The sequence below is a fragment of the Hydra viridissima genome, unplaced genomic scaffold (assembly GCF_058129835.1).
Source record: "Hydra viridissima isolate aposymbiotic clone 2 unplaced genomic scaffold, HvirCarnegie_v1 scaffold_4, whole genome shotgun sequence".
Lineage (NCBI taxonomy): Eukaryota > Metazoa > Cnidaria > Hydrozoa > Anthoathecata > Hydridae > Hydra > Hydra viridissima.
The window spans coordinates 2922890-2950840 of NW_028324303.1; the positions used below are offsets into that span (position 1 = coordinate 2922890).

General features: G+C 28.2%; 3 protein-coding genes across 10 annotated transcripts; 2 read left to right on the forward strand and 1 right to left on the reverse strand.

The window, feature by feature from the left end:
* The first annotated feature begins 631 nt into the window (after window positions 1-631).
* LOC145183384 (uncharacterized) lies at window positions 632-11746 on the forward strand. Its single transcript, XM_090084828.1, has 13 exons — window positions 632-1076; window positions 1322-3109; window positions 3550-3674; window positions 3871-7551; window positions 7702-7823; window positions 7991-8154; window positions 9512-9615; window positions 9924-10023; window positions 10500-10581; window positions 10677-10791; window positions 10969-11079; window positions 11185-11348; window positions 11504-11746. Exons 1-13 carry the CDS (start codon window positions 941-943, stop codon window positions 11592-11594), a joined length of 6783 nt encoding a protein of 2260 aa, XP_089940954.1. The 5' UTR covers window positions 632-940; the 3' UTR covers window positions 11595-11746.
* Window positions 11747-14417: 2671 nt separating this feature from the next.
* On the reverse strand, window positions 14418-18276 carry LOC145182904 (microtubule-associated protein 1 light chain 3 gamma-like). Its single transcript, XM_080058178.2, has 4 exons — window positions 18072-18276; window positions 15154-15209; window positions 14893-14999; window positions 14418-14605 (listed from the first exon to the last, which is right to left on the reverse strand). The coding sequence occupies exons 1-4, from the start codon at window positions 18121-18123 to the stop codon at window positions 14443-14445; spliced, it is 378 nt and encodes a 125-aa protein (XP_079914304.1). The 5' UTR covers window positions 18124-18276; the 3' UTR covers window positions 14418-14442.
* Window positions 18277-21448: 3172 nt separating this feature from the next.
* LOC145182593 (microtubule-associated protein 1 light chain 3 gamma-like) lies at window positions 21449-26279 on the forward strand. 8 transcript variants are annotated; one of them, XM_090085001.1, is made up of 4 exons: window positions 21449-21489; window positions 24093-24144; window positions 24834-24940; window positions 25883-26276. In XM_090085001.1, the coding sequence occupies exons 1-4, from the start codon at window positions 21464-21466 to the stop codon at window positions 26085-26087; spliced, it is 390 nt and encodes a 129-aa protein (XP_089941127.1). In that variant the 5' UTR covers window positions 21449-21463; the 3' UTR covers window positions 26088-26276. The 8 variants fall into 8 exon arrangements, with proteins under 8 accessions (XP_089941127.1, XP_089941133.1, XP_089941126.1 ...); XM_090085000.1 differs by lacking the exon at window positions 21449-21489 and adding an exon at window positions 21581-21883 and having other exon boundaries at window positions 24089-24144; window positions 25883-26271; XM_090085004.1 differs by lacking the exon at window positions 21449-21489 and adding an exon at window positions 21762-21883 and having other exon boundaries at window positions 25883-26268.
* The last annotated feature ends 1672 nt before the right edge of the window (window positions 26280-27951 follow it).

Here is a 27951-nt window from a genome sequence, read left to right on the forward strand (position 1 = left end):
TGACAAATATCAAAATTCTGGATTTTTACTATTATATTGATTTTTATCGTTTAAAATTATATATTATGATATATAATTGTATGCGTGTCTGAAGAAAACTGAAAACCCAATTAATTTGTTAATTTTTTAGAATTGTTATAAACAGCTATTTTTGGGGGGGATGTTAATTGGTGTTGATTTTCATTTATAGTATTATTATTATTATTATTATTATCATTATTATTATTATTATTATTATTATTATTATTATTATTATTATTATTATTATTATTATTATTATTATTATTATTATTATTATCATTATTGTCATCATCATCATCATCATCATCATCATCATCATCATCATCATCATCATCATCATCATCATCATCATCATCATTATTATTATTATTATTATTATTATTATTATTATTATTATTATTATTATTATTATTATTATTTATATTATCATTATTATTATCATCATCATTATTATTATTTATATTATCATTATTATTATCATCATCATTATTATTATTTTATTATTATTTATATTGTTATTATTAATCATTTTGTTTGTTAAAGTCAAAAATGTTTTTGAACTTGTCAAATACTATTGGAACAGTTTTATTGTAAAATTATCTTCTAAGTTGATTAAGTTTTTGGCATTTTGTGGTTGCTAAATGTTTTTAAAATTTAAATAAAAAGTTTTAACTTATCAAGTTGTTAGTAATTGTTACTCTGGTAACAGATTTACTGAAGCTTTTTCATAATCATAATAAAAAAGTAAAATAAAAAAAAAATTATTTTTTTAAATGCTTTTATGTAATGTCACTTAAGCTTATAAGCTTATCTTATAAAAAATGACAAAATTCTAAATCATATCAAAACTTCCAAGACTTAATCTTTGATTAACTTTTTCCTAATCTCTTATCATGGCTGCTCTAGATTTAAATGAAAAATGTCCTGGCTAAACATTAGTGGAAGTCTTTCCTCCATTTCAAACAACATTTCAAGTTTTACAAGAGAAGTTCTCACTGAGGCAAGCACTAATGTGTATAAGGATTCAGACAAAGAGCAAGATAGTGAAGAGTCTGGTAATAAACTTATTTGGAGTCACTGATATATGATAGTATATTGATGTATGATTATATTTAGTGAATATGCTATACTATGATAATAGTTTATTGTAGTAATTTTACACTATGATATTATGATTAAATCTTTGTTTTAATTATGTTTTTTTTTTTTTTTACTAATTTAAAGACTTTTTTTTTCTAATTTAAAGACATTTTTTTGATAAGTAAAACTCTCCTTTTAAATTTGATTTTATTATTTACAGACTCTGAGCATATGCTGAGTGGAGTAGAAGCAATAGCCAATGACACAGTAGATTTAATGACGACTGAGCTAGAGCATTTAAAATTAGAAATATCTTCTAAAGATGAACAGATCCATTTATTGGAACAGGAGAACAATAAATTACAAATGAATTTTGAAAAGCACGTCACCAAACTGCGGCAACATATCCATGACAAGGATGAAGAAGTTGAGATACTTGTAGAGAAACTTAAGAACCTTGAAGCAGATTTTGTTGGAAAAATAGAGGATCTTACATTTGAACGAGATTCACTTAATGCAAAGCTAGATGCTAAAGATAATGAATGGGGTAATAACTGGTCAAGTGAAAGCAATAATGATGAAGAGCTTGAAAACCTTAAACTAGAAAATGAATCCTATTCCAATGAGTTGATGATGAAAGAGATAGTACTGAATTCAATAGAAGCTAGAATGAGAGAAATTTCAAAAAAAGATATAGATGCAGCTGATTTTTCTGTTTGGTTAGATGAACACTTACAGGACAATAAGGAGCGTATTGTTTTAAAGTGGCTGAGCAGTGTTTTAACCAATAAAAAATTTTATCCTGACCTAACTAGTTTAGAGAAATCTGAACAGTGGTTGGTTAGTATTATTGAGGAGAAAAATAAGAATGATGCCCTTGTCATAGAATTAGAAAAAAAAGTTATTAATTTGCAAACTACCATCAAAGTAATTGAAAAATCTATATGTGATTATGATGAAAATTCTCAACAGGAGTTCCAAATTGAACAGTTTGAAGAATGGATAGCATCATTTAAAAAATGTCAAATAGAAAACAGTGCTCCAATAATTGATGTTGAGAGCCAAGTTCTTTTGAATAAAATACAAGCTGAAATTCGAGAGTTTGACGTTGAAGATGAGGATTTTAATATACAAGACTTTTCGAAGTGGATTGAAAAAGTCCAGGTTCGTATAGATGAGCTTGAAGTTGAACTTATAAATGAGCAGGAGATTCGAGAAAAAAACGAAAAGCAGAGAAGTATAGAGCGTGCAAAGCTTGAAGAACTGTTTCTTGAAAAACAAAATGAGATAGCTCTCCTAAAAGTTGAACTCTATAACAAAACAAATTTTGTAGAAACAAACGTTAATGAAACTGAAGTTAAAGATGATTTATATGCTCTTCAGGAGCAGTTGAATGAAATGCATGCCAGATGTGATGCCTTTAAAGATGAACTTACCTGTTCTCATGCAGAAAGTGATAAGTTACTACAATATGACAAAGAAAACAAACTTCTTATAGAGGATCTAAGACTTAGCAACAAAACCTTTGAAGAAAAAATATGTGAACTTGAAATGCAAATAGAACAATATTTTTTAAAAAATTCAGAACTTGAAAATGAAAAAGTAGAACTTCAAAAACAAGTTGATGCATTAGTAAGCCAGAGTGCTTTAGTAAATCAGAAAACTGTTGTTGATGTTCTAGCTGAGACTGAATGTTGCTTCCGGTGTCTGCAAAATGAGACTGCTGCCAAACTTGCCGATGACAAATCCAATAAACTTAAAATAAGAGTTGCAAATCTTATACGTCAAAAAGAAAAGCTGGAGAAAGATTATTCGCATTCAGTTACTGTTTCTCAAGAATTAACTGAACACAATGAGGTTCTAAGAAAACAGCAAGAGAGCCAACACTTATTTTTGGAACATATTCAAAGTTTATTTAATGATGTTGGAATTAAAGATATTTTGATTGATGACGTAATTAAACTGGATAGCAATGATGATAACCAACAGTTATTTGAAACTATTAGAAGTTAGTATTTATCTTTTAATTATTATGTTATGTTTGTTTTATTCATTATATATATATGCTATATATATATATATATATATATATATATATATATATATATATATATATATATATATATATATATATATATATATATATATATAGCATATGTATATATATAGCATATGTATATATATAGCATATGTATATATATAGCATATGTATATATATAGCATATGTATATATATAGCATATGTATATATATAGCATATGTATGTATAGAATATTTATTAATTTTTTTAGCAAAATGGTTTTACTCTAAATATTTTATTCAAAAGTATTTTCACAAATATTTCAATGTAATTACTTTTCTATAAAAATTGTAAAACAATATAGAGGTTGCTAAAGGAAAAAGGATGAAATATTTTTTTAGATTGTTTCTTTTTTTTTTAATTTTACAGAATTTGTAACTACTTGTTTGTTGCTGCAAAAGAAGAATATAGAGTTAACAAATGCACTAGAGAAAGTTCAGCAAAAGAAGAACACTGAATTAACAAATACACTAGCAGAAAAAATTCCACAAAAGGTAAATGTAAATATGTAAAATTAGATCATTAAGGGTGTTACTATTAGTATTATTATTAACAAAGTTAAATGCAGCTGTAATAACGATTTTGTATCATTGTTATAAAAGTTAAATCTACCTAAAATAAGAATGAATAGAAGCAAGATGATGACTCTTTTTTTTTTCAATTTATGATTTCATATTGTTTACCTATCAGGTTGTAGAATCAATGACAGAGGCACATTCATTTGTTGTTGATGCCTGTAGCAGTTCAGATTATGATGACTTATCTACTTCTGAACAGACCGATAACATCCAATTAAAGTTAGATCTTAATGAAAACAACTTTGATGTTCATGAAATATATGACCTAAGAAAAAGAATAGCAGAGCAAGAAAATCAAATAAAAGAGTTATGTGCTGCGAAAAGTAAATCATTTGGTGAAAATAATAAATTTGGTTCACTAAAACGCAAGTTGCAAGAAACAGAAGATTTAAACAAAATGCTTCTTGCAGAAAACAACAGTTTAAGAAGCAAACTGGAAGAAACTCCTATGCAGAGTGGTGGTAATGAACAGTTTCAAGAGCTTCTTGTTTTATTAAATACTACTACTCAGGAAAGTCAGTTTTACCAACAAAAATGCAGTCAACTTGAGATAAAAGTCTCAGAATTAGGCCAAGAAATACATAGTGTTAATTTGTTGAAGGAAGAGTGTGAGCTAATGTTGTTGCAGCAGCAGCAAAATGAGAGTTCAAAGAGCACCAGCTCATCAGAAGTGGTCCTACACCAGCAAATTCATCAATTATCATTAATGTTAACAGAAAAGTCAGAAGAGTTTGATAGATTGTTTTCTGAATATAATAACATTAAAACTAAGCTTTTGTTTATTGAAAATGAAACATCTGATATGGATTTGATCAGAGAGGAATGCAAGCAATTGAAGACAATGTTGATAGATAAAGAAAACCAAATTAAGATAGATGAAACAGTATCTTTGTTGCAAAATGAGTGCCAACAATTGAAAAATCTTCTTGTAACCTATGATGCAGAGAATAGAAAACTACAGCAACTTAATTTAGAAAAGGAAAATGAACTCTCAGATATGTATCTGGTGCGCGAAGAATGCAAACAGTTAAAGCAGATGTTAATTAATAGATGTGAATCATCTACTGCTCAGAAGGCTTCTTCAACTAATCAAGATCTAGATTATTTGCAATCACTTCTACAAGACAAAGATTTAGAAATTCAAAAGCAGAGTGCTGTTATCATTGATTTGCAGAACATGTCTTCCAACATGGAATTTGTTCAAGAAGAATGTAAACAGCTAAAAAAAATGCTGCTCGATAGTACAGTTAACAATGTAGAAAATTTTCAAAATAATTCATTAACAATTGAGGAGCCAAACAGCTTTATGGTGCAAGTTCAGCAACTTGAAGAGTTTTTACATGAAAAAGAAGTTGAAATTGAAGAGAAAAATAGTGAGCTCCAAAAGCAAACTAAAGAAATTGCAAGCTTACAGGATTCAATTTCTAATATGGAGTTTATTCAGGTTGAGAACAAATCTTTGAAGAAAATGTTGTCAGAAAAAGAAGAATTCTTTGCAGAGTTGCAGAATGATATTGATGGTGCCAATTTAATGTTACAGCTAAAGAATGATGACATAAAGCAACGAGAAAAGCAGTTAAAAGAGATAGAAATTCTTTTACAGCAAACTGTTCATTCCTTACAATCAAAAGAACAGGAGTATGAGCTGTTGCAACAAGAACTAAATGAGAGCATTCTGCAAGATGAAAATATTCATATTTTGCAAACAGAATATCGTGGTGTGGAAGAAAAACTTCATGCTACTTCTAAAGAATTAATAGAAACACAGAAAAGACTTTTTGATGTTGAATCTCATCTTAATCAAATGAAGATCTATGAAGAGCAATGCTGTGAATTGTCTAAAGATTTACGATTGAAAGATGAAGCTTTACAACACCTGAAGATGCAGTTATCGGAAACAGCAATTTTAGAAAATGAAACAATAACTAATTTTCAAAATGAATTGGTTGAATTAAAGAGGATGGTTCTTGATAAAGAAACGCAACTGAATCAATTGAATGATGCTTTTGCTGCAAAAACCGTTATGCTACAAAATATGAATACACAGTATGCTGAGGCTACCTCATTAATAAATGACTTAACCTCTAAAATTGAATCCAAAGAAGAAACTATTCTTCAGTTAAAATTAAATTTCTCTAGTTTTGATGAAGCATATTCTGAGAAAATAAAAAGATGTGAAGTACTTGAAGCATCTGAACATAAATTACAGGAAGAAATTGACTTTCTAAAGTCTAAACTGATCGAACAAGATATGGTTGAAAAAAAGTTAACCCTTGAGAAGATTAATTCTATGCAAGGAGAAAAAGAAGTTATTTCAGAAAACATACAGGCATGCTCTTTAAATATAACTGATTTAAATAATGGTCAGAATGAAATTGTAGAAGAAGGAACATCTGTAGCAAATGAGTTTTTCTCTGTGGAAAACAATTCAAGATGTTCAAAATGTGAAGAAATCAATCTGCAGTTAATGGAAATTTATAAAGCAGTTACGGATTTAAATTTCTTACAACCTCAAGATTATGAAAATATTAATGTTGTCAGGCCTTTAAATGAACTTATTACTGCTACCCCCAACAAAGACATTAATCAAGGGAGCTTTGAAATGTCTATGCATGAAAAATGTTTACATACTATAAATGAGCTCTCTTTAAAACTAAAGTTTTCTGTTGATAATATTGAAAAGTTGAAGGAAATGTATGAGCTAAAATACATAGATATGGAGAGTCAAATTTTAGAGTATAAAGAACTAGAGTCAATGTACCAGAGTGAATATATTGAAAAAGAATCCTTGCAAACAAACTATAAAACAAAGTGTTTTGAGTATAAAGATCTCGAAGAACTGTACAAATCAAAATCTGCCGAATGTCAGGGCTTAGAAGCTACAGTTACAAAGTATTGCTCAGATTTAAACATTGTACGAAGTCAGTATGAAGAAAAGTGCCATGAATGTATCTCACTTAAGGAAAGATTAAACACTCAAAAGCGTGAATATTTAGTTGAAGTTGACTGTATTAAAAAATCTCACAGTGATTCTTTAAACGATTCTTTAGAAGAAAATCATTTACTGAAAAAAGAAATAGATAAGCTTAGTGAAGATCGTCATCATGAAACACATTTGTTAGAAGATGAAATAGCGCTGATGCAAAGCCAACATATAGAAAAGTTAAAAGTTTATGAAGAACAGTTGTCAGAAATGGAAAGCTTGTTTAAACAAGAAATGGAGAAGGTTTTGAAAAAACAAGAAATGGAGAAGGATGACTTGGTAAAAAATTTACAACAGCAAGTTCAAGATTTACAAAAACATATTCAAAATACAAATGCACAAAATTGCACAGAATGCATAAAGTTAAGAGAGGAACTAGAGCAGAACACTTGCTCATTACTAGAGAAAATCAATGAATGTGATCAGTTAAGAGTTGATGTTTTGAAATTAGAAGAGAAGCTGTATGAAGCGCAGAATAGCAAGTTACAATTTTTAGATGAAAATGAATTTAATGATTTAAAAAGCAATGCTGCTTTAAAGGATGAAAAAATAAAACAGCTCACATTAGCATTAGAAGATAATGAAGCTCGGCTAGAAAATGCAAGGAAGGAACGAATTCTTTTGGAAGACTTTGCACTTCAAAAAGCTGAACTAGAGAATGAGAAAAAGTCATGGCTTTTGGAAAAGCAGCTGCTCACACAAAAAATTCAAGAGCTTGAAGTCTTGATAAAGCATAAAGAAGTGCAGCACAAAGAAAATGAAGCAAAGATAGCCAGGGAGTTAGAAAGACTGAGGAATCACCTAATCACAGTAAGTAATTGTACCAATAACAGTTGGGTTTTTTTCTGTTTGTTTTTTCTCTCAGTTGTTTAGTTTACTTTTTTTACTCTGTTTAGTTTACTTTTTTTACATCTTATTGCTTATTTTTATATTAAAAAAAATGTTTTCAAAATTATTCAGACTGAAGATAATCATACAAAAGATATATTAGATTTACATGAAAAAGAGATTGCCTTACAAAAAGAATTAGAAGAAGTGAAAGATACTTTAAAAAGAAAGAATATAATATTAAATGATTCAAGGTAAGATATTCTACTAAAAAATGTTTTTTTTATTTTTATCTTTATGATGCTTCATTACTATTCTTCTCTATTCTTTATTACCCGTCTCTATATGAGTAAATCTAAAAAGTTTAATTTTGAAAATATTCTTATTCTAAGTTTGCCATTTGTACTTTTTTTCCCTTTAGCAAACAGTTTCAAGAACATGTATTTTCCATTGAAGAACGGTTGCATCATGTATCAAGTCAGAGAGATCTGAACCTACTTGATTTGTCAAAATACAAAGAAAAAATTGAACATGACAAAACTGCTATTATTAATCTGCAACATGCCCTTGAACAACTTGAAAATGGTAAATAAGGTTTTTTGATTTTCTTTAAAATAATTTTTTTTTTTTTAATTTAAAAAGTTAAATATGACAAAAGATTTACAATAGGTATGCTCGCCTTGACATTTATAGCCTTGAAGCAAATCATGTCAAAGACATGTTTTAAAAACCACTAACATTTTAAAAATAAATTTTAATAAGTATGTTAAATAAGTAAACTAGTAGCAGTTTTATAAAAAGTTAAGGTCTTAGTATGAAGCATTGCTTTTAATAATTTTTGCCAGTTGAATATGTTGTTAGTTATTGATGAAGTTTCAACAAGAGAAGTAAGTTTTAGGATACAAGTTTGTGTGTGCATTTAAAAACTTGGTTTGATGCTCTGTTAGCCATTTTAACACTATACAATAATTGCAGCTAATAACCAGTCTCTTAGTATTCATATCTATCTTATAATTTTTTTTTTCTAAGGCCACCACCAATTTATTGTCTTCAAATCTGTTGTCTTAATAACTGATGCTTAGTACTCTTTGCTAACAGAGTTGTCATTTACCAAATGACTCATGATAGTAGTAGTTCTAAAAAAAAACTCTGGTAAATTACCTGTTAACCTGTGGACTTGTGAAGTGTCCTACAATCGGCTTTAAAATACTGAAACAAACATTTAAAAAAGTTGTTTCGGCATTTTTTTTGCCATTTTTGCAATTCCATAAACTTATTTCACAATCTCAGTCTAAAAACAGACTTATGCATTCTGATCTGGTTTCTCGGGAGACACAAAATGACTACATATTTTTTCAAGTGTAATGACTGAAAACTCTCAAGGTTGTGAATTACAATACTGAAAGAGGAGTATCAAAGTTATCTGATTGTCTTTCTTGATAAATTTTTCCATCAAATGATTCTGAATATTGAACTTAAGATTTGCATAAACAAAATCTGTTCATTTCCTTGTGGTATTTTTTGAACAAATTGTATTAAGTAAATGTAAATAATATTATTTAATTTATGATGAATTGATGAAGTTGCAGTAAAATGTTCACATATATCTTAAGCTTCAGTTGAGTTGGAAGATCTCTAAACGAAATCACTTTGAAAATTTTGATACCACTACATCAAATAAAATAAACTAGGAGAGTAAAAGCTATACATATAAAGTTTTAATAGTTGACACCCTATTGGATATTCTAAGGTGACAAAAACGAATAACACTAATAAAACTAATAATAAAAAAAATAAAAATACTGTAAATGTTATTGAAAAAGATTTTTTTTGCATTTTTTTGTGCTCTCTTTATACTTTTGAATTTTGTATTAGAAATAAGAAATAATATAAAGGTTACCTAGAAAAAAGAATCAAATTGTTTTAAAAAATTTTTAATTAGAAAAAAGAGAGCAATATGACTATTTGGTTTCACTTGCCAAGCGTAAACAAGATGAAATGGATTCAAAAATCAAACTTTTATTAGAGGAGCAGCAAGTTGCAAAAGTAAATATTTTTTACAAATATTTCTTCAGGTATTCTTGTTTCCATACATGTATTTTGTCCTCAGTCAGGCAATCTTAATTTTTAACTACATTTGTGCATTTTATTTCCATTCAGGTATTTCTGCCTGCCTTTAGACATTTTTCTTGTTTCATTCAAGCATTATGAAACTTTTGCTGCTTTTTTGTAAATTATGATAAAAAAAATTAAAGATAAATGTATCTCTTATGTCTTTCTTAAACTAAAATAATTTTTAATTTATTTTTTGTCTTTATTATTCTGTTTTAATTACACTGTTTAATTATATGTAGAGAACAATGGAAGAAGCATCATTGGCTGTACAAGGCATCTCTAAGCTAACCAATGAGCTTAACCAAAAGGAACAAGAGTTGGTTAACAAACAGAACAAAAGTATGAGTCATTAAGTATAAAACCTTAAAATAACAAAATTTTCAAAAAGAATTAAAAAATTTCAACTTGTTACAACCCTATAGTTTGCTTCAGGATTTATCTTACTATAGCTCTATATTGTGTTTTGGGATTTGGTTTTAAATTACATGGTATTATTTATTCAAAAAATTGACATTTTCATATCCAGGCTGGAAAAAATATATGATTTTAAGTAGCAAAAAGCTTGAAACACATGTTTATTTGAGGAAAGAAAGCTAGTTATTTAAAATGAGTTGTGGACACTATAAAAATGTTACACCAAAGTTATTTGTTAAAAAGTGTGTCGTTGAAATTATGTAAATTTCTTCTGACTTGTTTTTTTTTAAATTAATTTTTTTTTAAGCTTATAACTTTATAACTTAAATTTTGTTAGCTATTAGAAGTAGTTATTTCAAATATTGATGCTTTTTTTTTTTTAAAAAAAAAAATCCTTCCAGTAAATGAGCTGACGCTAGCTCTAGAACAACGCAACACCCAATATAAAAACATGCAAGTTGCATCTGATGGTAAAATTGATAAGTAAGCAAAAAGTTTTTTTTTTTTTTTCAAATATTTAACAAAAAATAGTTTTTTTCTGTTCAATATTTTAAAATTTTTTTTCCACATTTTTTTAGATTTCTGATAGCAAATTTACTTCTTCGCTACTTTCAGTCGCCAAGTGATAAACGATCTGATATATTACAGGTTGTAGGAGGTTTACTCGGATGGAGCCATCATGATATAAAGCAGGTTATTATATTTACTACCTATTTACCTGTACTTTTTTTTCAAATCTTTCCAATTTTCATTTTTATAATCTTTTAAATAGTTTCCTCTTAAAACAATTTCATGTTTTTAACTGGACTTGTAAATTATGTTAGATAGGTGAAATTTCATATTTTTAACTGGACTTGTAAATTATATTAGATAGGCGATGGCACTGCTCCAAGTAAAGGATGGATATCAAATGTATGGGGTTTTACTACACCGAAGAAGCAATTGATCCCAGTTAATAATCAGCCCACCAATATGAATCAGGTTTGATTTTAATTATGATATGGAATTTAAAAGCTTTTTTTTTTCTAGGTTTTTATAGCTTCTGTTCGGTTTGTTATAGATAACTAATTTTTTTCTTCTTTTTAGTCATTTTCAGAATTGTTTGTAAAGTTTCTTGAAACAGAGACTGATCACAAGCCAAAAATGAACGCTGCCTCTCTTCTTAATGATACTCCTTCTGCTCCAAATGTAGTCATGTTCTCTCCTACTCCTGATATTTTAACATTTCATAACAGTCACAAAGAAAAAAGGTAAAGTTTCCTAAGGGAAAAAATTTTTTATTTGTTTTCTGTTGTTGCGTACCACAAATTCAAATGAAAGTTTTTTTTGGGACTTCGCTGCAAAGTCATTATCAAATTTTAGATATAAAATATTATTGAATAAAATTTTTATGTTTTTCCTTTAGTCAACTTACTCGAATTCCTGCTCCTGGTCAAGAAATACCGCGTGTGCACACGCATCAGGCTCAAACTGCACTTAAAACAATTTTGTCCTAGCTTGTAATTAAATATTTTTTTATTGATAATTTCTATTTATTTATAGTGAAAAACAAATGTGTTAGTGAAATTTTTTAATAAAAATATATTTTTTTCTATTCTTCACACTTTTACTAAATATAAACAGTCGGATGTGAGACTTTTTATGCAAATTTAAGTCTTTTTTTACCGCAAATTTTGTCTTTGGTCAAACTTAATCAAAATATTTATAGAACTCATAGAAATTTAAACTGGATAGGAGAAATACGAGCATACAGAATGAGATAAAACCGTATTCACTATCGAACTGCTTGCTCTTTCTTTTTAAACCTTGCAAAGTGTTTTTCTTCAGATTACATTAGACGTTACTACAAGAAAGAAAATTCATTCAACTCTAAATACTTTGACCTGCATTCTTATTAGACAAGTATTTTTATAATATAGTTATTTATATTATGAATATAAGAAATATAAGTTATTTTTTAAAAAAAAAAAGGTTGTTAGAACTTGACAAATTTGTAGTATCTGCTATTTCATATGATAAGTTATACGATCTATAATATAATTGGCTTCGTCTCTGATATCTCATGTAGAGTTATATCTCTGATTTCTCATATAGAATTGTATCTCCAATATAAAGCCTCTGGATATCAGAGATATCCAGAGGCCTGCCAAAGTAAGTTAACTCAGCTCTTATTCATCTTGACAGGTCTGCTATAGACGCTATTGTACAGAGATCAGTGAAGCTACACTTTGTCTGTATAGCATGTAATTATATCAAAACATTTGGCTGATACATTTGATAGCCTAGAATTCTAGCAGCGTCTTTGCTATTGGAAAAGAACCCATTTCTTTTATACTAAATTATTTAAAACGTTTAACAAAACCGACGCGCAATAAATGTTCTACTTTGGCCATCTTCCATGGCTTTAAAATTTTTAGTGTTGTCTGAAGAGCACTATTTCATTAGTCGTTGATTTTGGCAATGATGTTGCCGAGATAAAAAACTTCATAAGCCTTGATTGAACTCCAAGTGCGCCAGAAAATCTACAAGGAAATGTTTAAGGTTCTACATACCAGAAGGTATTTTAAGTATGTAGAAGGGCAAGTCTTCTAAAATAATTTAAACTCATCTAATTCTTGTTTTAGAAATTAGCTACAGCCAACCTTTCCTTATTTTATAACTTTTTAGTATAAATCCAGGACAATATTGGGCTTTGCTTTATATGGATAAACCTAGGCCTATGTTTAAATTGTCTTGAGCCTCACCAAGCAACGATATACTATAAGTCTGATTAAATTATGTAAAACGAAAACCTTAAGAAATCTTGTTTTACTTGCAAGTGTAATTTAACTTCAATGATACATTTTGATGTTTCGATAATTCAATTAAACAAATTCAAGCTTCTTGTTGGATCTTACTTTTAAAACATTTACATTTCTCAAATAGTTGAGGCGTATTTTACTGAATTGCAACGAAAACAGATGCGTTCTAATTTAAAAAAATCACTTTTGGAAAAATATCAAGTTTGTAAGAAAAATTTAAAGCGTTTCGCCAAGATGTGTAAAACGATTCTCTAGCAGATCGTGTTTAAATTAAGAATTTAATAGTCTAAAAATTTCTTACACGGTAAAAAATGTTTTTGATAAATCAAAACTGATCACTGAGCATCTGCGTCTCGTTATTTTTTTATTCGAGACGAGACGAGACAATGATATCCGGAATGCAATTTTTAAATTCCGAAAGAAAATTTATTGTCCCGGTTTTTAACTTTATTCCGGGACAGTTTATTCGTCAATTTTTTCCGGGACATTTCTCGTCTCGTTATGCTTGTTCCGGTTCATTTCGAGAAAACGATTCCGAGACGCAGACCCTTACTGATCACTGTAGGTTTAAAGTACAGCAGAGCAACAAATTCAATTATTCAGAATTTAAATCATCGAAGCATAATAGCTCTCATTATTCAAAAAACCTATTGTGGGCTAATATATGGCTTGGAATTAGATATGTTTACCTGTTTTAGAAACTCAATGTAGACATGGGAAGAAATTGTAATTTTTCAGATATCGCGAACGCCTAAGCACATTTAAAGTGCATTTAGTCAAGTTATAATTTTAAAATCCTCATTTGTTAAATGAACAGTATACCAGCGTTCTTCCTTTACTATCCTTTTTATTTGTTTTGTGGGATGAAAGATAAAAGATTTTGTATCGATAATTGGCCCAGTTTTTTTTTTTTATTCAAATAAAAAGAAACTCATGGAAAACATTAACAATTAAGTTACAAGAAGTTTGTTCTAATTAATTAAATTAGAAAAAATTAAATTTGATTGCCTTTATAGACAACTTCTAGTGTCGCTTTTTTTTTTTTAAATATAAAATACCGCTTTTAAAAAAAGGAAGCACTTATTAAAAACATTCCGCTGTTTTTGTCTTAAGTAAATACAGCTATCACATAATAAAAAATATATATGAAAAAAATGCGCACATAAAGAGATTTCTGTCAAAGAAATTTTTCTTTTTAAATTAAAACAAAAGTTGATTGTCAAAGTCTAACCCAGTCTTTTTGACAAAAAAAAAAAAAAATTTGAAAAATTGACCATTTTTTTAAGTTCAAAAAAAACGACACAAATGTGAAATGCATTACAAATTAAAAAAAAAAGAAAAAAAAAGGTAAAGACAAATGCTATTCAAATAAAGACCACAAATAAATTATCATATTACATTTTATTACTAACAAGTCACCTTATGGAGCCGATGCCCAAAAAAAGAAACATTGCTGTCTATTGAACAGCAAGTTGGTAGAGGGCGAAACGCGAATAAAAACAATGTTAATTTTTGATAGCGCAAAAAAGAGTATAAGCGTCATTTAACAACCAAACATTTCTTGGGATGCATAGGTCATGTATAGAAAGCCGTCTTCGTCTTTCTCATCTTTGTAAACCTCTTGTAGCGTTGTTGACATGCTTGCTAAACTTTTGTTATTAACTATCAAGTAGAATGACTGTGTAGGGGCCAGTGACATTCGATTTCTGTCAAAATGAAAATATACCTTAACATTTACCAACACAAATTTTGTTCATAGATTTATAATCCATTTGTAATCCATCCAAACCAAATCAAATATAAATAGTCAAGCAAGAAGATTGATGGTGTGAAGAGTCAAAAAAAATAATGGCAGCATGCATGTATACAATAATGGAACTTCAAAAATATTGAGCTCTATCAACTTAAATCTGATACTTTAATTCAAAAATGGAGGTGTTGAAGAATCACAAACGTAAATAACTAATGAGCTCTTTAAACAAAGCCAACCTACCTAATAATTGTTACAAATTGACTCATGGTTAATTCTTGTGGCACAAGGAATTTTGTTTTATCAAGCATCGGTAGGGCTTTTTCCTTATGATAACGTTCAACAATCACCTGAAAAAATAAACAGAATTAAAACTTTACAAAAGTCCAAAATGATTACTTAAATTTCTTTTTTTTTTTTTAGCCAACCAAAAAACATTTCTTAACAAGAAGAATTGAAAATGGTCATTAACTAAATTGAGCAAACAAATAAAAAAACACTTACAGGAATTTTGGATGGAAATTTTGCTCTAATTCCTGCAACTTCATCCCTTCGACTCGCTGATTAAAAATATACAACTAGTTATAAATATAAAATCCCAACTAAAGACAGAAATAAAATATATACAACTTATAATTCAAACTCACGTGTAAAAACTTCAATTTATGTTAAAATTATAGAAAAATGATTAAAATAATAAAACTATGAGTTGCTGATTTTTCTCTTTTAACAAAAACTTTTGAACTTTGTATCTTTTTTTTTGTCCAAATTTATTTACATCTTGCATCAGGGATTTTGAGTTATACAAATAGAAATAATCCAATAAAACTTAGTACCATAATAAGGAATGGTACATGAGGAAGATTATCCCAGCATAAAATTTAAAAAAATACTTATTAAATGATAATTGCAATATGACAAAGTATCTGCAATAAATGAATCCAAATTTGTTACATATTAATACAAATTTTCAATTAAAACAATCATCAGAATCAAGAGATTTACTGTGCCGAAACAAATTATTTTATATACTCCACTCTGATATACAGTGTCTTATTTGCAGCAGGAAGAAAGGTTTTGGTCTCAAGGAGATGTTTTTTCCTAAGTGTGCAGAGAGTGGAAAAAATTAACATATAAAGAAAAATGTCTTGCAAGAAACTATCCATCAGATATGTGCTAAAAAATGGCGTTGTTGAGCACTAGTGTTAAGGAAGTCAATAAAAACGAACAAACGAAAAAATGGTTACTATTTCATCTCATTTTTAGAGAAACACAGTACATAGAAGAAACATATACCTGTCTTGAATGCTGCTCAAGGTGTGCCATCTATACTTAAATCCTTTTTTCAGTATTTTCACTGATCAGGGGAGAGATTTAAAATCAATAATAAAAAAAGACAACAGCTTCTCTTCCCCAATTGCTGCTAATTACGAGGTGCATCAAAATTACCTATACTAGAAATTTTAATTTTTTTGATAAAAATTTTAATATACCAAAGGCTTGGGTTTTACTTGGGCTCAATCTCATTTTGGATGTCTTCAGTAGATTTTTCAGTAGAATGGTGCTTTGGCTCACAAAGTTTGCTTTGTTCAAGATTAATGCATTGTTCAAGATTAATCACTTTTAATGGACTCTCTCAAGCCCAAATCTCAATGTGATGGATTTTTCAGTATGAAGAATTCTTCAGGCAAAAGTCTGTGAAAAACCACAAAAGCACAAATTTTTTTTTGATCTTAATGACTCCTATTTGGATGCTACTGCATACTAATTGACCACCTGTCTTAAAACATGCAAAACAACTAACTGCAAAAGCTCTATGTTTAGTAAGAGATATGGCTATTTTATCTGCAGAAGAGAATGTCACGTTGAAGTGACAAGTAATACAAATTGAGACAAGTCAACTTTTCTGAAGTTATTTTACCTGCAAGACACATTTTACTTGTTATTTTCCAAGGGAAAATACATGTGTGAAAAATTGACTGAGTCTTCTTTTCCAGTCTTTTGAACTAAAAAAAATTGACTGAGTCTCTCTCTCAAGTAAAAAGGTATTGTTTTACCAGCATAAATTAATATATATTATTGAAGAAGATATATTTTATTCATAAGTGAATTTTAACCAATACTTTAGGACAACTGTATAATTTCTTAAAGCCCTTCTTGAAGGAAAGGATCAATTGTTAAAGGGTAAGCAAATTTTCCACAGCACTTTAATGCTAAAGACTCTCAATGAAATTTCCTTTTTAAACATGAAAAACTTTTGGTAAGAGTGAAAACTGTGCGGAATTTTGGCATTGCTGTCCACAAAAACCAATATAAATTTGTTCCAATTGGTTAAATATTCTTTTTCAAATGATAGAATTTGAATATCATTTGAATATCATAGAAAAAGAATAATTAGCCAATCAAACAGGAGACAAATAAGAATAGCATACTAATAATGGCATTTGAATTATTAGTATTTTGCATTTAACGGTTAGTTCTTGGGTGTTTCTTGATGGTAACATGTAATATTTATGCTATTGATTGTTTGTGCAATTAAAGTTATTATGGAATTAGTTACAAAAATTTTAATTGACATCCTAAGAGATTTTTAACAGTGTATGTATTTGAGGTGTGGACTGTTGACCTTGTATCAATCCTCTGAAAGCAATTTTGAAATAAATACTTAACTTTTTTTTGAAAAAAAGTAAATCTATTGATATTATTTTTGTGAGAATAAATATATTAAATATATATAATAAATTTTTCAAAAAAGAATTAACATATCTATGATTAAGGCAATTGCATTGGTCTCAATAATAAAGCTGATTACATAGTTTACTTTTTCTATGTTTTCTTATGTCAACAAACAACTGAAAAAATCAGAAAGTTGTTATCATTTCACTGCTTTAAGTTCATTATTGACAAAAAAAATACATAAAATTACCTTAGAAAAAAAACCTTTGAAAAAGAACTCTTCGCATCCAAAAGCTATTGCATATTTCTGTTTTTTATGCAATGTTTGGCACTCTTTTAATGAGGAAGTGAATTAAACACATAAACAAAATTTAAAAATTGAGTGAGTGTTTTGATGTTGATTAACAAATAGGATAAACCAATCTTTAAAACATGTTTATAAATATTGAAACATTTTTGTAATTGCTTCTTTGAATTTCCATTTCTTCTGAAGTTTTGCAATGATCTTCTCTTGCAACTTAAATATTTAATTATAAAAAATTGGAATTAACAGTCCCTAGAAATCAGTAACTTATTACGCTTTTCATTTATTAAAAATATCTTTCAATAATTTCTTCTTCCCAAAAAAATACCATTAATTTGTGGAAGTATCAAAGCTTTGAATAAAAGACAAACTTTGCACTTTGTATCGCTAAAAATTTATCAAGCTAAACAACTTAATAAAGTAGCCCAATCTAAACACCTACCGAAACTTTTTCTTTGTTTAAACGGTTTTGTAGATTTGCTGTCGTCGCTCATGTTTAATCGAAAGAAGTATCAGATATGTGAATATATGTTTAGGAATAAGAGAGCGCCCTTTCCTTTATACACGTCAAGTTGTTTCCAATATATTTTTGTAATTGGTTAAACCTATTTACATAGTCAATTCGAATATGTAAACCACTTAGGATAATCGAGTAAAACTCACGCCCTGGATAATACTGCTCTTCATCTTTGATGTTTTCTTGTTATTAATAATAATAAATATATTCCGTGCAAGAAATCCGGAAAGAATATAAATATTTTTAAATTGTAAACTTTCTTTCAACAGATAAGTATCTGTCAATCTTACAACAAAAAGATTGCAAATTACTTACTTTTTCCAGTTTAATGACGTAAAATTCTGTTTCAAAACACAATGCTAAAAAAAAATTATTTACTTTGGAGCATAAAAGACTCAACGGGAAATTAATTATTTTCGTAACCAACTAACCATATAAATACTGGAACGGATAAGCAGCAAATATTGCTCATCACATCCAAAACTATGTTAAAAAAAAAAAGAAAGAAAGAAAAAAAAAAAAAAAAAAAAAACCCAAGAAAATAAAGAAATTGTGAATAATAAAGTGCACCAATCACCGAGTCAATCAACTGACCAATCATCGAAATGAGAATTTGAACAAACTCCTTAAAATGTTTCAAACTTAACAAAATGTAAAATAATTAAAGGTAGATATTAAACAAATAAAATGTACAAAGGTAATAACTATAGAATAAAGTTAGATTCGTGGTCAATTATTTTTGCATTTTACCCACTTGAAGAAGGTACAGCTGTTGTTGTCCCAACTATTAAACAACCGTCTATTTTTTTAATGCAGAATAAGTTCGTGACCTATAACTTGCCACTGTCAATATCTTGACATTAATTTCCAAACCCTTCTTTTACAAAACGGCCAAATGTATATTCACAGTAAAAAGTATCACAAATTCCTGTTCTACTTTTTTCCCTCCTCCTCAAACTCTGATGGAGTTTTATTTAGAGTAAAAATTTACTTTGTTGAAATGGACTATCTCTCATTGATTCGAAATACCAATAGTATAAAGATTAATATACGGTAGCGGGAAAAATGTTTGTAGACAAAGTTTCTAAACTCCTAATAATATATCCCGCATCTTCCGGTTTTCCAACTCGTGTTTTTTTTTTTATATATATATAAAGATTATGCATGCATAATTTAAATTTAAAAAAACCCTTTCAAATATTTTATTTGCTGTGATTGAGTTTAAAGTTACGGATCAAAGTTTAAGAGCTAATTTGTTATTGAGAAAAAACTTGCAATGATTTTCACTTTTAAAGTTGATTTTTTGTTTGTTATTGTAAAAGCTAAACTTTCTACTTTTTATAATCTTTTTGTGGCGCACACTTTTCGTGTTATTTTTTATAATCTCGGAAAATACTTTTACTATTTATAATATGAGGGTGGTAATTATGTAGTCTTTCTCTCAGTATGCGTCTATCACGTTTGGCGGGTCAATTTGGTTTACATATCTTATCTAATGTCTTATATATCTTGTCTAATGGTAATCGTGTATGGTTCTTATAACGGTCCAGGTTGACATGTTGTTTGACACGTGGACTTTTAAAACTTGTAAATATAAATATAAAGCTTTAGCAACAAACTCTTAATGAAATTGAAGACAATATGCTTTTGACTGAAATTATGTTAAACATATGTATACTTACTATTTGTCATTCATTTCTTTTAAAATACTCAATAAATTTACCATATCTTTTGCTCAAATATATTTTCTGAAGTTTTAAAAACAATGGTAATCGTAATAAAGTTCTTTTCAAATATCCTCTCTCTGTACTTTTTCACAATGTCTACTTATATTGGAACCATTCCTAAAGTCTCTCTCCAGAATTTTTTTCTCTGAAGAGCTTTAAGTCAAAATAAAAGTTGTCATTTTTTCTTTCCCTCTCTTTTTATCTTTTAACACTCACAATAAAACTGTTTTTAAAATTTTCTCAACCTTTTTATTATGCGTTCGCAGATGTTTTTCAATTCATATGTTATAATGTAGAAAATCATTTTCGTATGTTCGCTTTTTTGTTTTGACTTCAACATCGAACCCATTCTTTGAACAGGGTTAAATTTGATTTATATTAACATATCTCTGGTCTCGATTGGTTAGAAAAAACTATGAAATATCTATAATATTGTCGAAAAGCCTTAAAAGGGGGTGAACAGTTTGCGGCTGTTCAATTGTTTAAAACACGGATGCAAACGTAAATTAAATTAATGCCAAGTTTATGAAAGGCTGGAGTCTTTTTACGATATGTTTTGGCTTCAATCAATAGGCTATTTTAGCATTACTACTTTAGAAATGTGTTTTAGAAAGGTTGACCAATGCAGTAATTTGCACTCCTTAATTACTTTTTGAAATGCCCGTTGTGATCGTAAAAAATACACATCGTGTAAAATTGTAATTTTTAGGTAAATTTTATTTTTTTTTAAAAAAAAAATCTACCAGTAGTCTCGAAGCAACGTACGTATTTCTCTTCACGTCGATGCGCAGATTTTAAGCTACGGTTGTAACCGAACTCAAATGTCATCATATTTAACCGAGTAATTCACTCAGTTATACAAAATTTTTTTTGTAAAACTGAGTGAATTACTCGATAATAAAGTTGTTGCATCTCTTTTTGTTATTTTTTCTTTGTTTATCTTCTAAAAAGAGCCCATCTTGTATTTCGCTTCCACTAAACTTTAGTCTCCTTCATCAACGTTCATTTTCAGCAGGATGTCATGAATAAAATGTTGCTTTGTCACAACATTTATAAAAATGTTATTTTACCAAGCCATCGCGGATAAGATTAAGCATCATCATTTGGTTTTTCCGTTAATGACAATTAATAATGAATATCAGTTTTTAAAACTAAATTAAATTTGATTGTTTAAGCTTTTTAATTTAAACAATTTAAACATAATTTATACAATTTAAACATAATTTATACAATTTAAACATAATTTATACAACTTAAACATACAAAATTAAAAATTCCATCCAAAAATTTATGTTACTAAACATCAAACACATTCGAAAACTTTGTCTCAACCCTTGAAACTATTTGACAATAACTGCATCCAATTAAATTCCGTAATACTTTTTTAAAAGGACCAAACAAATTTGAGAAACCAACAAACTTTTACGGATTTAACAAATGAATCATTCTTTTTTAATAAACAACAGAACATCTGATTTATCAAATTTATCTACAAAGAACGCTTGTACTTTATTCGTTAACTTTCGTCATTGACGGGAAAAAACAAACGCTGATGCTTTGTTGAAAAGTTATTTTACTACAGTGTTAAGGATGAGTTGTCAACATTGTTACTTTGAGTGAGGAATGGTTTTTTTTTTTTTACATCGATGAATCCCTACAAAAAGATTAGCGATGATAATGAATTTTAGATTCATATTCAGCGTCCCAAAAACTGTTTAGGTTAATAGTGTTAATCTCAAAAACGTTTAAAAGTAACTTTTTACTTGGTTGTATTTTCGCAGACATATTTCCATTAACGTTGCTACAAATGTTGTTTGTTCAAGACAATTCTCCGGAACAATTTGCGGGATAAATTCTTAAACTCTACATTTTTAACATTCCTTTTAAAACCAAAATGTTCGTTAAACTTAAATAATTGTTATCGCACATGTACAGCACCTGATAAGCTACATTTTTACTTTTTTACATTCAAAATGGTCGATACGTTGCAGGCGACAAAAAAAAGTTTCTGTAAGTCTGCTGAAAGTTCTTTTAAGTACCCACTTAAATTCATATGACCGTAAATTTTTATCAATCAATAAAAATAAAAAAACACTTCACTAAATATAGCATTACAAATATAACCTATTAAAAGTTACACAAATATAATTTTGTATTTTATTGCGTGCGTGTGTGCGTGCGTGTACGTGTGTGCGTGCGTGTACGTGTGTGTGTCTTAATAAACTATTAAGCATCAAGACATACACACTTGGGAACATGCTTTTTTGTATCAAGTATACTTTTTGTATTATATAATAAGTACTTGTAGTTAATAAGGACTAGAATTAGGAGCCCATAGTATTTGTAAAAAAAGCATTACACAAGATGCAATTGCATTTGTAAAATCATGGTATAAGAAGCCATAGTATTTGTAAAAGTATCATGGCATCTCATATCATAATTTTAGGTACTAGTAGCACTCCATCAAAATTCCAGCCCCATTTGCACTGCTAAGCCCCCCACTTTGGACTTAAAGAAAACTCCTACATTATTGTAACATTAGTTATCACCAATTTCATAAAACTTAGACCAAGCTGAAATTTAGACTAAACTTTAGGTGTAAAATTTAAGCATAATAAAAATAAAACATGTTCTTAAGTAATTAAGAATTATTAAAATCAAATTGTTAAATAGTCAGATTGTGAAATGGACCAGCACCTGTCAAGATATATATATATATATATATATATATATATACACACACACATATGTTTATTTAATTTCTTAAATCAATAGTGTTAATGAAAAAGCTTTTCAAAAATAAATCAAGCTCCCCAATTGTTTATCAGTAATTCAATCCTTACTTTCAAGTGATGCTTGCATGTGCTTATTCATGTCTATACTTGCTCATCAGTTTTTGTTTTTATTACACTAAAGGGCCAAAAAGCTAATAAATCCTGCAATAAAAGAGTTGAGAAAAATAAATAATGGAAAACTACTAGGATAAACATTTATAACAAAATATGTAAAGGTATTTACCAAGATTATGGTTTAGCAGTTTTCAAGAATTTAAGTAGCGCAGATTGTGAAAAACTTAAGAAAACAATCACAAAAATATTTAAAAGCTGCAGAATAAAATTTTACCATAAAAATCTTTAATACCTTGATATTGAATTAAACTTTAACAATTCCACTTACTATCCCTACAGTAACTTAGGCAGCCAAATAACTTCCTTACATAAAGAGTCAAACCAACCCACAAGCATCGTTAAACAAATACCCATTTTGTTGGAACTCAGTTTATCAAGACTATCATCTAACAAGCAAGTATTCAACAAAGCAGCAAACATGGTCACAAAGCAGTAAACAACAAAGCATGTTATGATGAAGTGCTACTTAAAGCAGGCTATAGCTACAAATTAAGATATAATAGACTAAATAATAGTTGTAATAATGGCAAGAATAATAAATGCAAGCAAAATATTGTACGATTCAATTTATGTTTTAAGTAAAATGTAATTATAAAGGTTGCTAAATCATCCCTGAAAGCATCTTTCCTGATCCTGGTTATTGATTGCATCCTCTTGTTTTTTTTTTTAAACTGTTTTTGACTCTTTGCATGTGGAGCAAAGCAGCATTTGTTTTCCATTGTCAGAAATAAAAATTTTTTTTCCTAGTATTTGATAAATTTTTATTGTAAACAGAAAAAAAAATTCAGGACAATTTTTTTTTGTTTAAAACTTGTTTTGAAACAATCAAAGTCAGTGCCATAAAAGCCAGATTTACAGGAGTCTCATCAGGCTAGTAAGAAGGATGTCAAAAGTGAGATACATTGAACCAAAAGTGAAGTGTTTGATATTTTTCAACAGCTTTTTTTTTTTCTTTAACTTTTTTTTCTCTAATGTTTTTTTTCATTACATACATACATACATACATACATACATACATACATACATACATACATACATACATACATACATACATACATACATACATACATACATACATACATACATACATACATACATAAATACATACATACATACATACATACATGCATACATGCATACATGCATATATACAAACACACATACATATATAGTATAAGTTACTTGTTATATAATGTATAATTAAGTTACTTCTTGAAGCTGGAACTAAATTTTTCATGTACTTTTGATTTTTCAGTAGTGGTAAGTAAAGTTTTTTGAATATAACTACTGAAATTTTTCCCCCTAGCCAGGTGTAAAGAAGAAGCATCAGGAATAAGATCAAAGTTTCCATCCAAAATTCCTGTGAGTTTATTTCATAAAAATTACCTGAACTTAACTTATGTGAAATAGCTAATTATACTTTTATTTGTGAGTTACTTACACAATCTATTATGATAATTGATTATTATATAAATAATTCTTGCTAGGAAAATGTTTAGTCTATGAAAAAATGTATTTACAACACTGTAATAAGTATTGAAAAAATCTCAGTCACATGATTTGAACCACTGATGGTTTGATATAAAGCTGCATAACCAATAATGTTGAATATAAAGGCAGTTCTTAAATTTATCTAATCTTTATTTTATATATATATATATATATATATATATATATATATATATATATATATATATATATATATATATAAACACACGCGCACGCACATAGCAAGATTTATATTATATATATATTTTTGTTTTGCCAACATGCAGAAATGTTGTAATACATCTGTCTTTTATCATGCCATAAGAATTTTTTACTGGCATTTCAGACTAGATACCTACAAATTAGTTTTGATATTCAACAGACTTAGTATTTTTGTATCACACTAAGTCTTTTGAATGGTGTATTACGGCTGTGACTTAAACTTAACTTTTTGAGGATGGTTATCTATGTATGAGTGCTTTTATATGTTTAAAACAATAAGGTTATTATACTTCATATCAATTGACTAGAAAGAATAAGTTGGATATTTTTTTTTCTTTTAGGTAATTATGGAGAGATATCGTAAAGAGAAAACTCTACCATTATTGGATAAAACTAAGTTTCTTGTTCCTAATGAGTTAACAATGAGCAAATTTTTAGCTATTATCAGGTATATGTGTAATCTTTTTTAACTAAATTTAGTTTTTTGTCTATTTGGTTGTAAATAATGGTAGAAGTAAATCTTAAAATAGATTTTTTCTGTTGAGTGTTTGCAACCATAATTAGAAAACCTTAAAAGCGTTGAAAAATGTTAGTGAATTTACGATAGATGCTGTTGCCTAATCAAAAAGCCTTTCTTATCTAATTATTTCATGCCTGAATACATAAATCACTTGAATAAAAGTTTACTCTATTTGGGTAATGTGAAAGACAATGCACAGTCTGCTGCTTTGCACATGAGGCTCATTTAAATGTTCACATTGTACATTGTAAATACAGATTTTCTCATGCATGATATGGCCACTTTCTACAGCATGAAACTTTCTGTCTAGAATTTCAGAGGTAAACAGTCATCAAAAAGTAGCATAAATTTTAGAACAAAATTCAATTCTAATTAAAGTATTCATAAATTTTAGGGATGCTCATATTATTGAAATCCTTTCAATGGTGTGAAAATCAGAAAAATCTAAGACTTTGGGTTGCATGCCCTAAATGCTTTTACATGGAATTGTCCTGTACCAGACCTTTCTTTAGCAGACTGCCAAAGTCTGTTAAAGAATGTAAAACAAATCTTAGAATAAGCAAAAAGTAAAACTGACATAAAAGATCTTTGATTTAATTACATGAAATAAAAAATATGGAAGCAACCAAATTATTTATTAGGGAAATCTGTTTAACAAGTTAACCTCATAATGATTAAGAGTCCCCAGCCATGTTACCAAATTGTTGTGTAGTTTAAAATGCATCCAAGCATATATATTTCATTGGTTGATGCTTTTTTGGAATTTAACACATTTTTATCATATGATAAAACTGTTGTTTACAAACATTACATTCTTTTTAGATAATATAAAAGTAGACCACCTTTATAAAATCAACTTTTTATTCACAGGAATCGTTTGTCACTTTCTCCCACACAGTCAATCTATTTGATTATTAACAACAAGAGCTTAGCTAGTATGTCGTTAACTCTGCAAGAAATTTATAGAGATGAGAGAGCTGATGATGGATTTTTATACATGACTTATGCTTCCCAAGAAGCGTTTGGTTTTTTACGATCGATTTATAAAATTTCTGGAAGTTTTTCTTTGAATTGATAAAAACAAATTAATATAAATATTCTCTTAAATTTTTTATTTAAATTGTATTTTGATGTTGTTTTTATAAATTTTGATTCTATATTTGTTTGTGCATTTGCTCATAATATTTTAAGAAAAAGTATTTGTTAATTTTTTATGGGTTTTTCTTATTGTAAATAGTGTCTTAAAGTTATTTTGAAGATTCTTTTTATAGCATTAGAAAAAAAATGTAATTATAAAAAATATATAAGAAATTTTTTTAGACCAATAAATCTTTTAATTGAGATAAATGTCTAATCAACCTTTAAAACTATTTAGTATTAACATATCTTAATATTGGTATTAAGATTTTAAGATAATAATATATGATAACATAATAAGATATTATAAATACCATCCAAGTACTTGATTGGTGATTGGATGTTATTTTGAGCATGTTTGATTAAGTTTGTACTGAGTTTAACAATCTAATGCTCATATATACAGGTGTATGTATGTATATATGTATGTATATATGTATGTATATATGTATGTATGTATGTATGTATGTATGTATGTATGTATGTATGTATGTATGTATGTATGTATGTATGTATGTATGTATCTATGTTTCTATGTATCTATGTTTCTATGTATCTATGTATCTATGTATCTATGTATGTATCTATGTAATGTATGTATACAAGGGTAGTCCCAGAGCCATAAGAATGAAAATAAAGCTTATATTCTTTTATCATTTTAAACTGAATAAATTTATATAAAAACACAACAAAAAGTTTCAATAAAATTGGACAATATTTTGATGATGATGATGATGATGATGATGATGATGATGATGATGATGATGATGATGATGATGATGATGATGATGATGATGATGATGATGATGATGATGATGATGATGATGATGATGATGATGATGATGATGATGATGATGATGATGATGATGATGATGATGATGATGATGATGATGATGATGATGATGATGATGATGATGATGATGATGATGATGATGATGATGATGATGATGATGATGATGATGATGATGATGATGATGATGATGATGATGATGATGATGATGATGATGATGATGATGATGATGATGATGATGATGATGATGATGATGATGATGATGATGATGATGATGATGATGATGATGATGATGATGATGATGATGATGATGATGATGATGATGATGATGATGATGATGATGATGATGATGATGATGATGATGATGATGATGATGATGATGATGATGATGATGATGATGATGATGATGATGATGATGATGATGATGATGATGATGATGATGATGATGATGATGATGATGATGATGATAATGATGATGATGATGTGATGATGATGATGATGTGATGATGATGATGATTTTGATCATTATGATGATACAATGATAATTATCATCATGATCATCATGATGCTTTTGAAGTGCTTTCTAATCAATAAAAAAGGTAAGTGTGACTTTATCAAGAAAGTTAATACTTCATCAATCACCCATAATAAAACTCATACAATCTGTTTGACTTACTTTTTTATGGAAGTAGTAGAAAAATCTGTATATGATATCTGGAAAAGATTCTCTTTTCAAAGACTGTTCAGATTGAGCAATAGTAGATGCTATGAGTTGGCCTACTAGATCCTAATGGTTGTCTTGTTTTTAGTATTAGTATAAAGCATGGTTTTAAAAACAATATGGTTGCTATAACTGCAGAAAGAAGAACTAAAAAAGAAGTTATAATTAGGGGAGCTGAGAGTTGCCACAATAAGGAGACAAAGTTTAAGTTTCACTTATATTTTATATCATGAAGACACAAAACCAAGAACCTGGTCACAATGTTTACTATGTGATTTAATTTGGACTCAC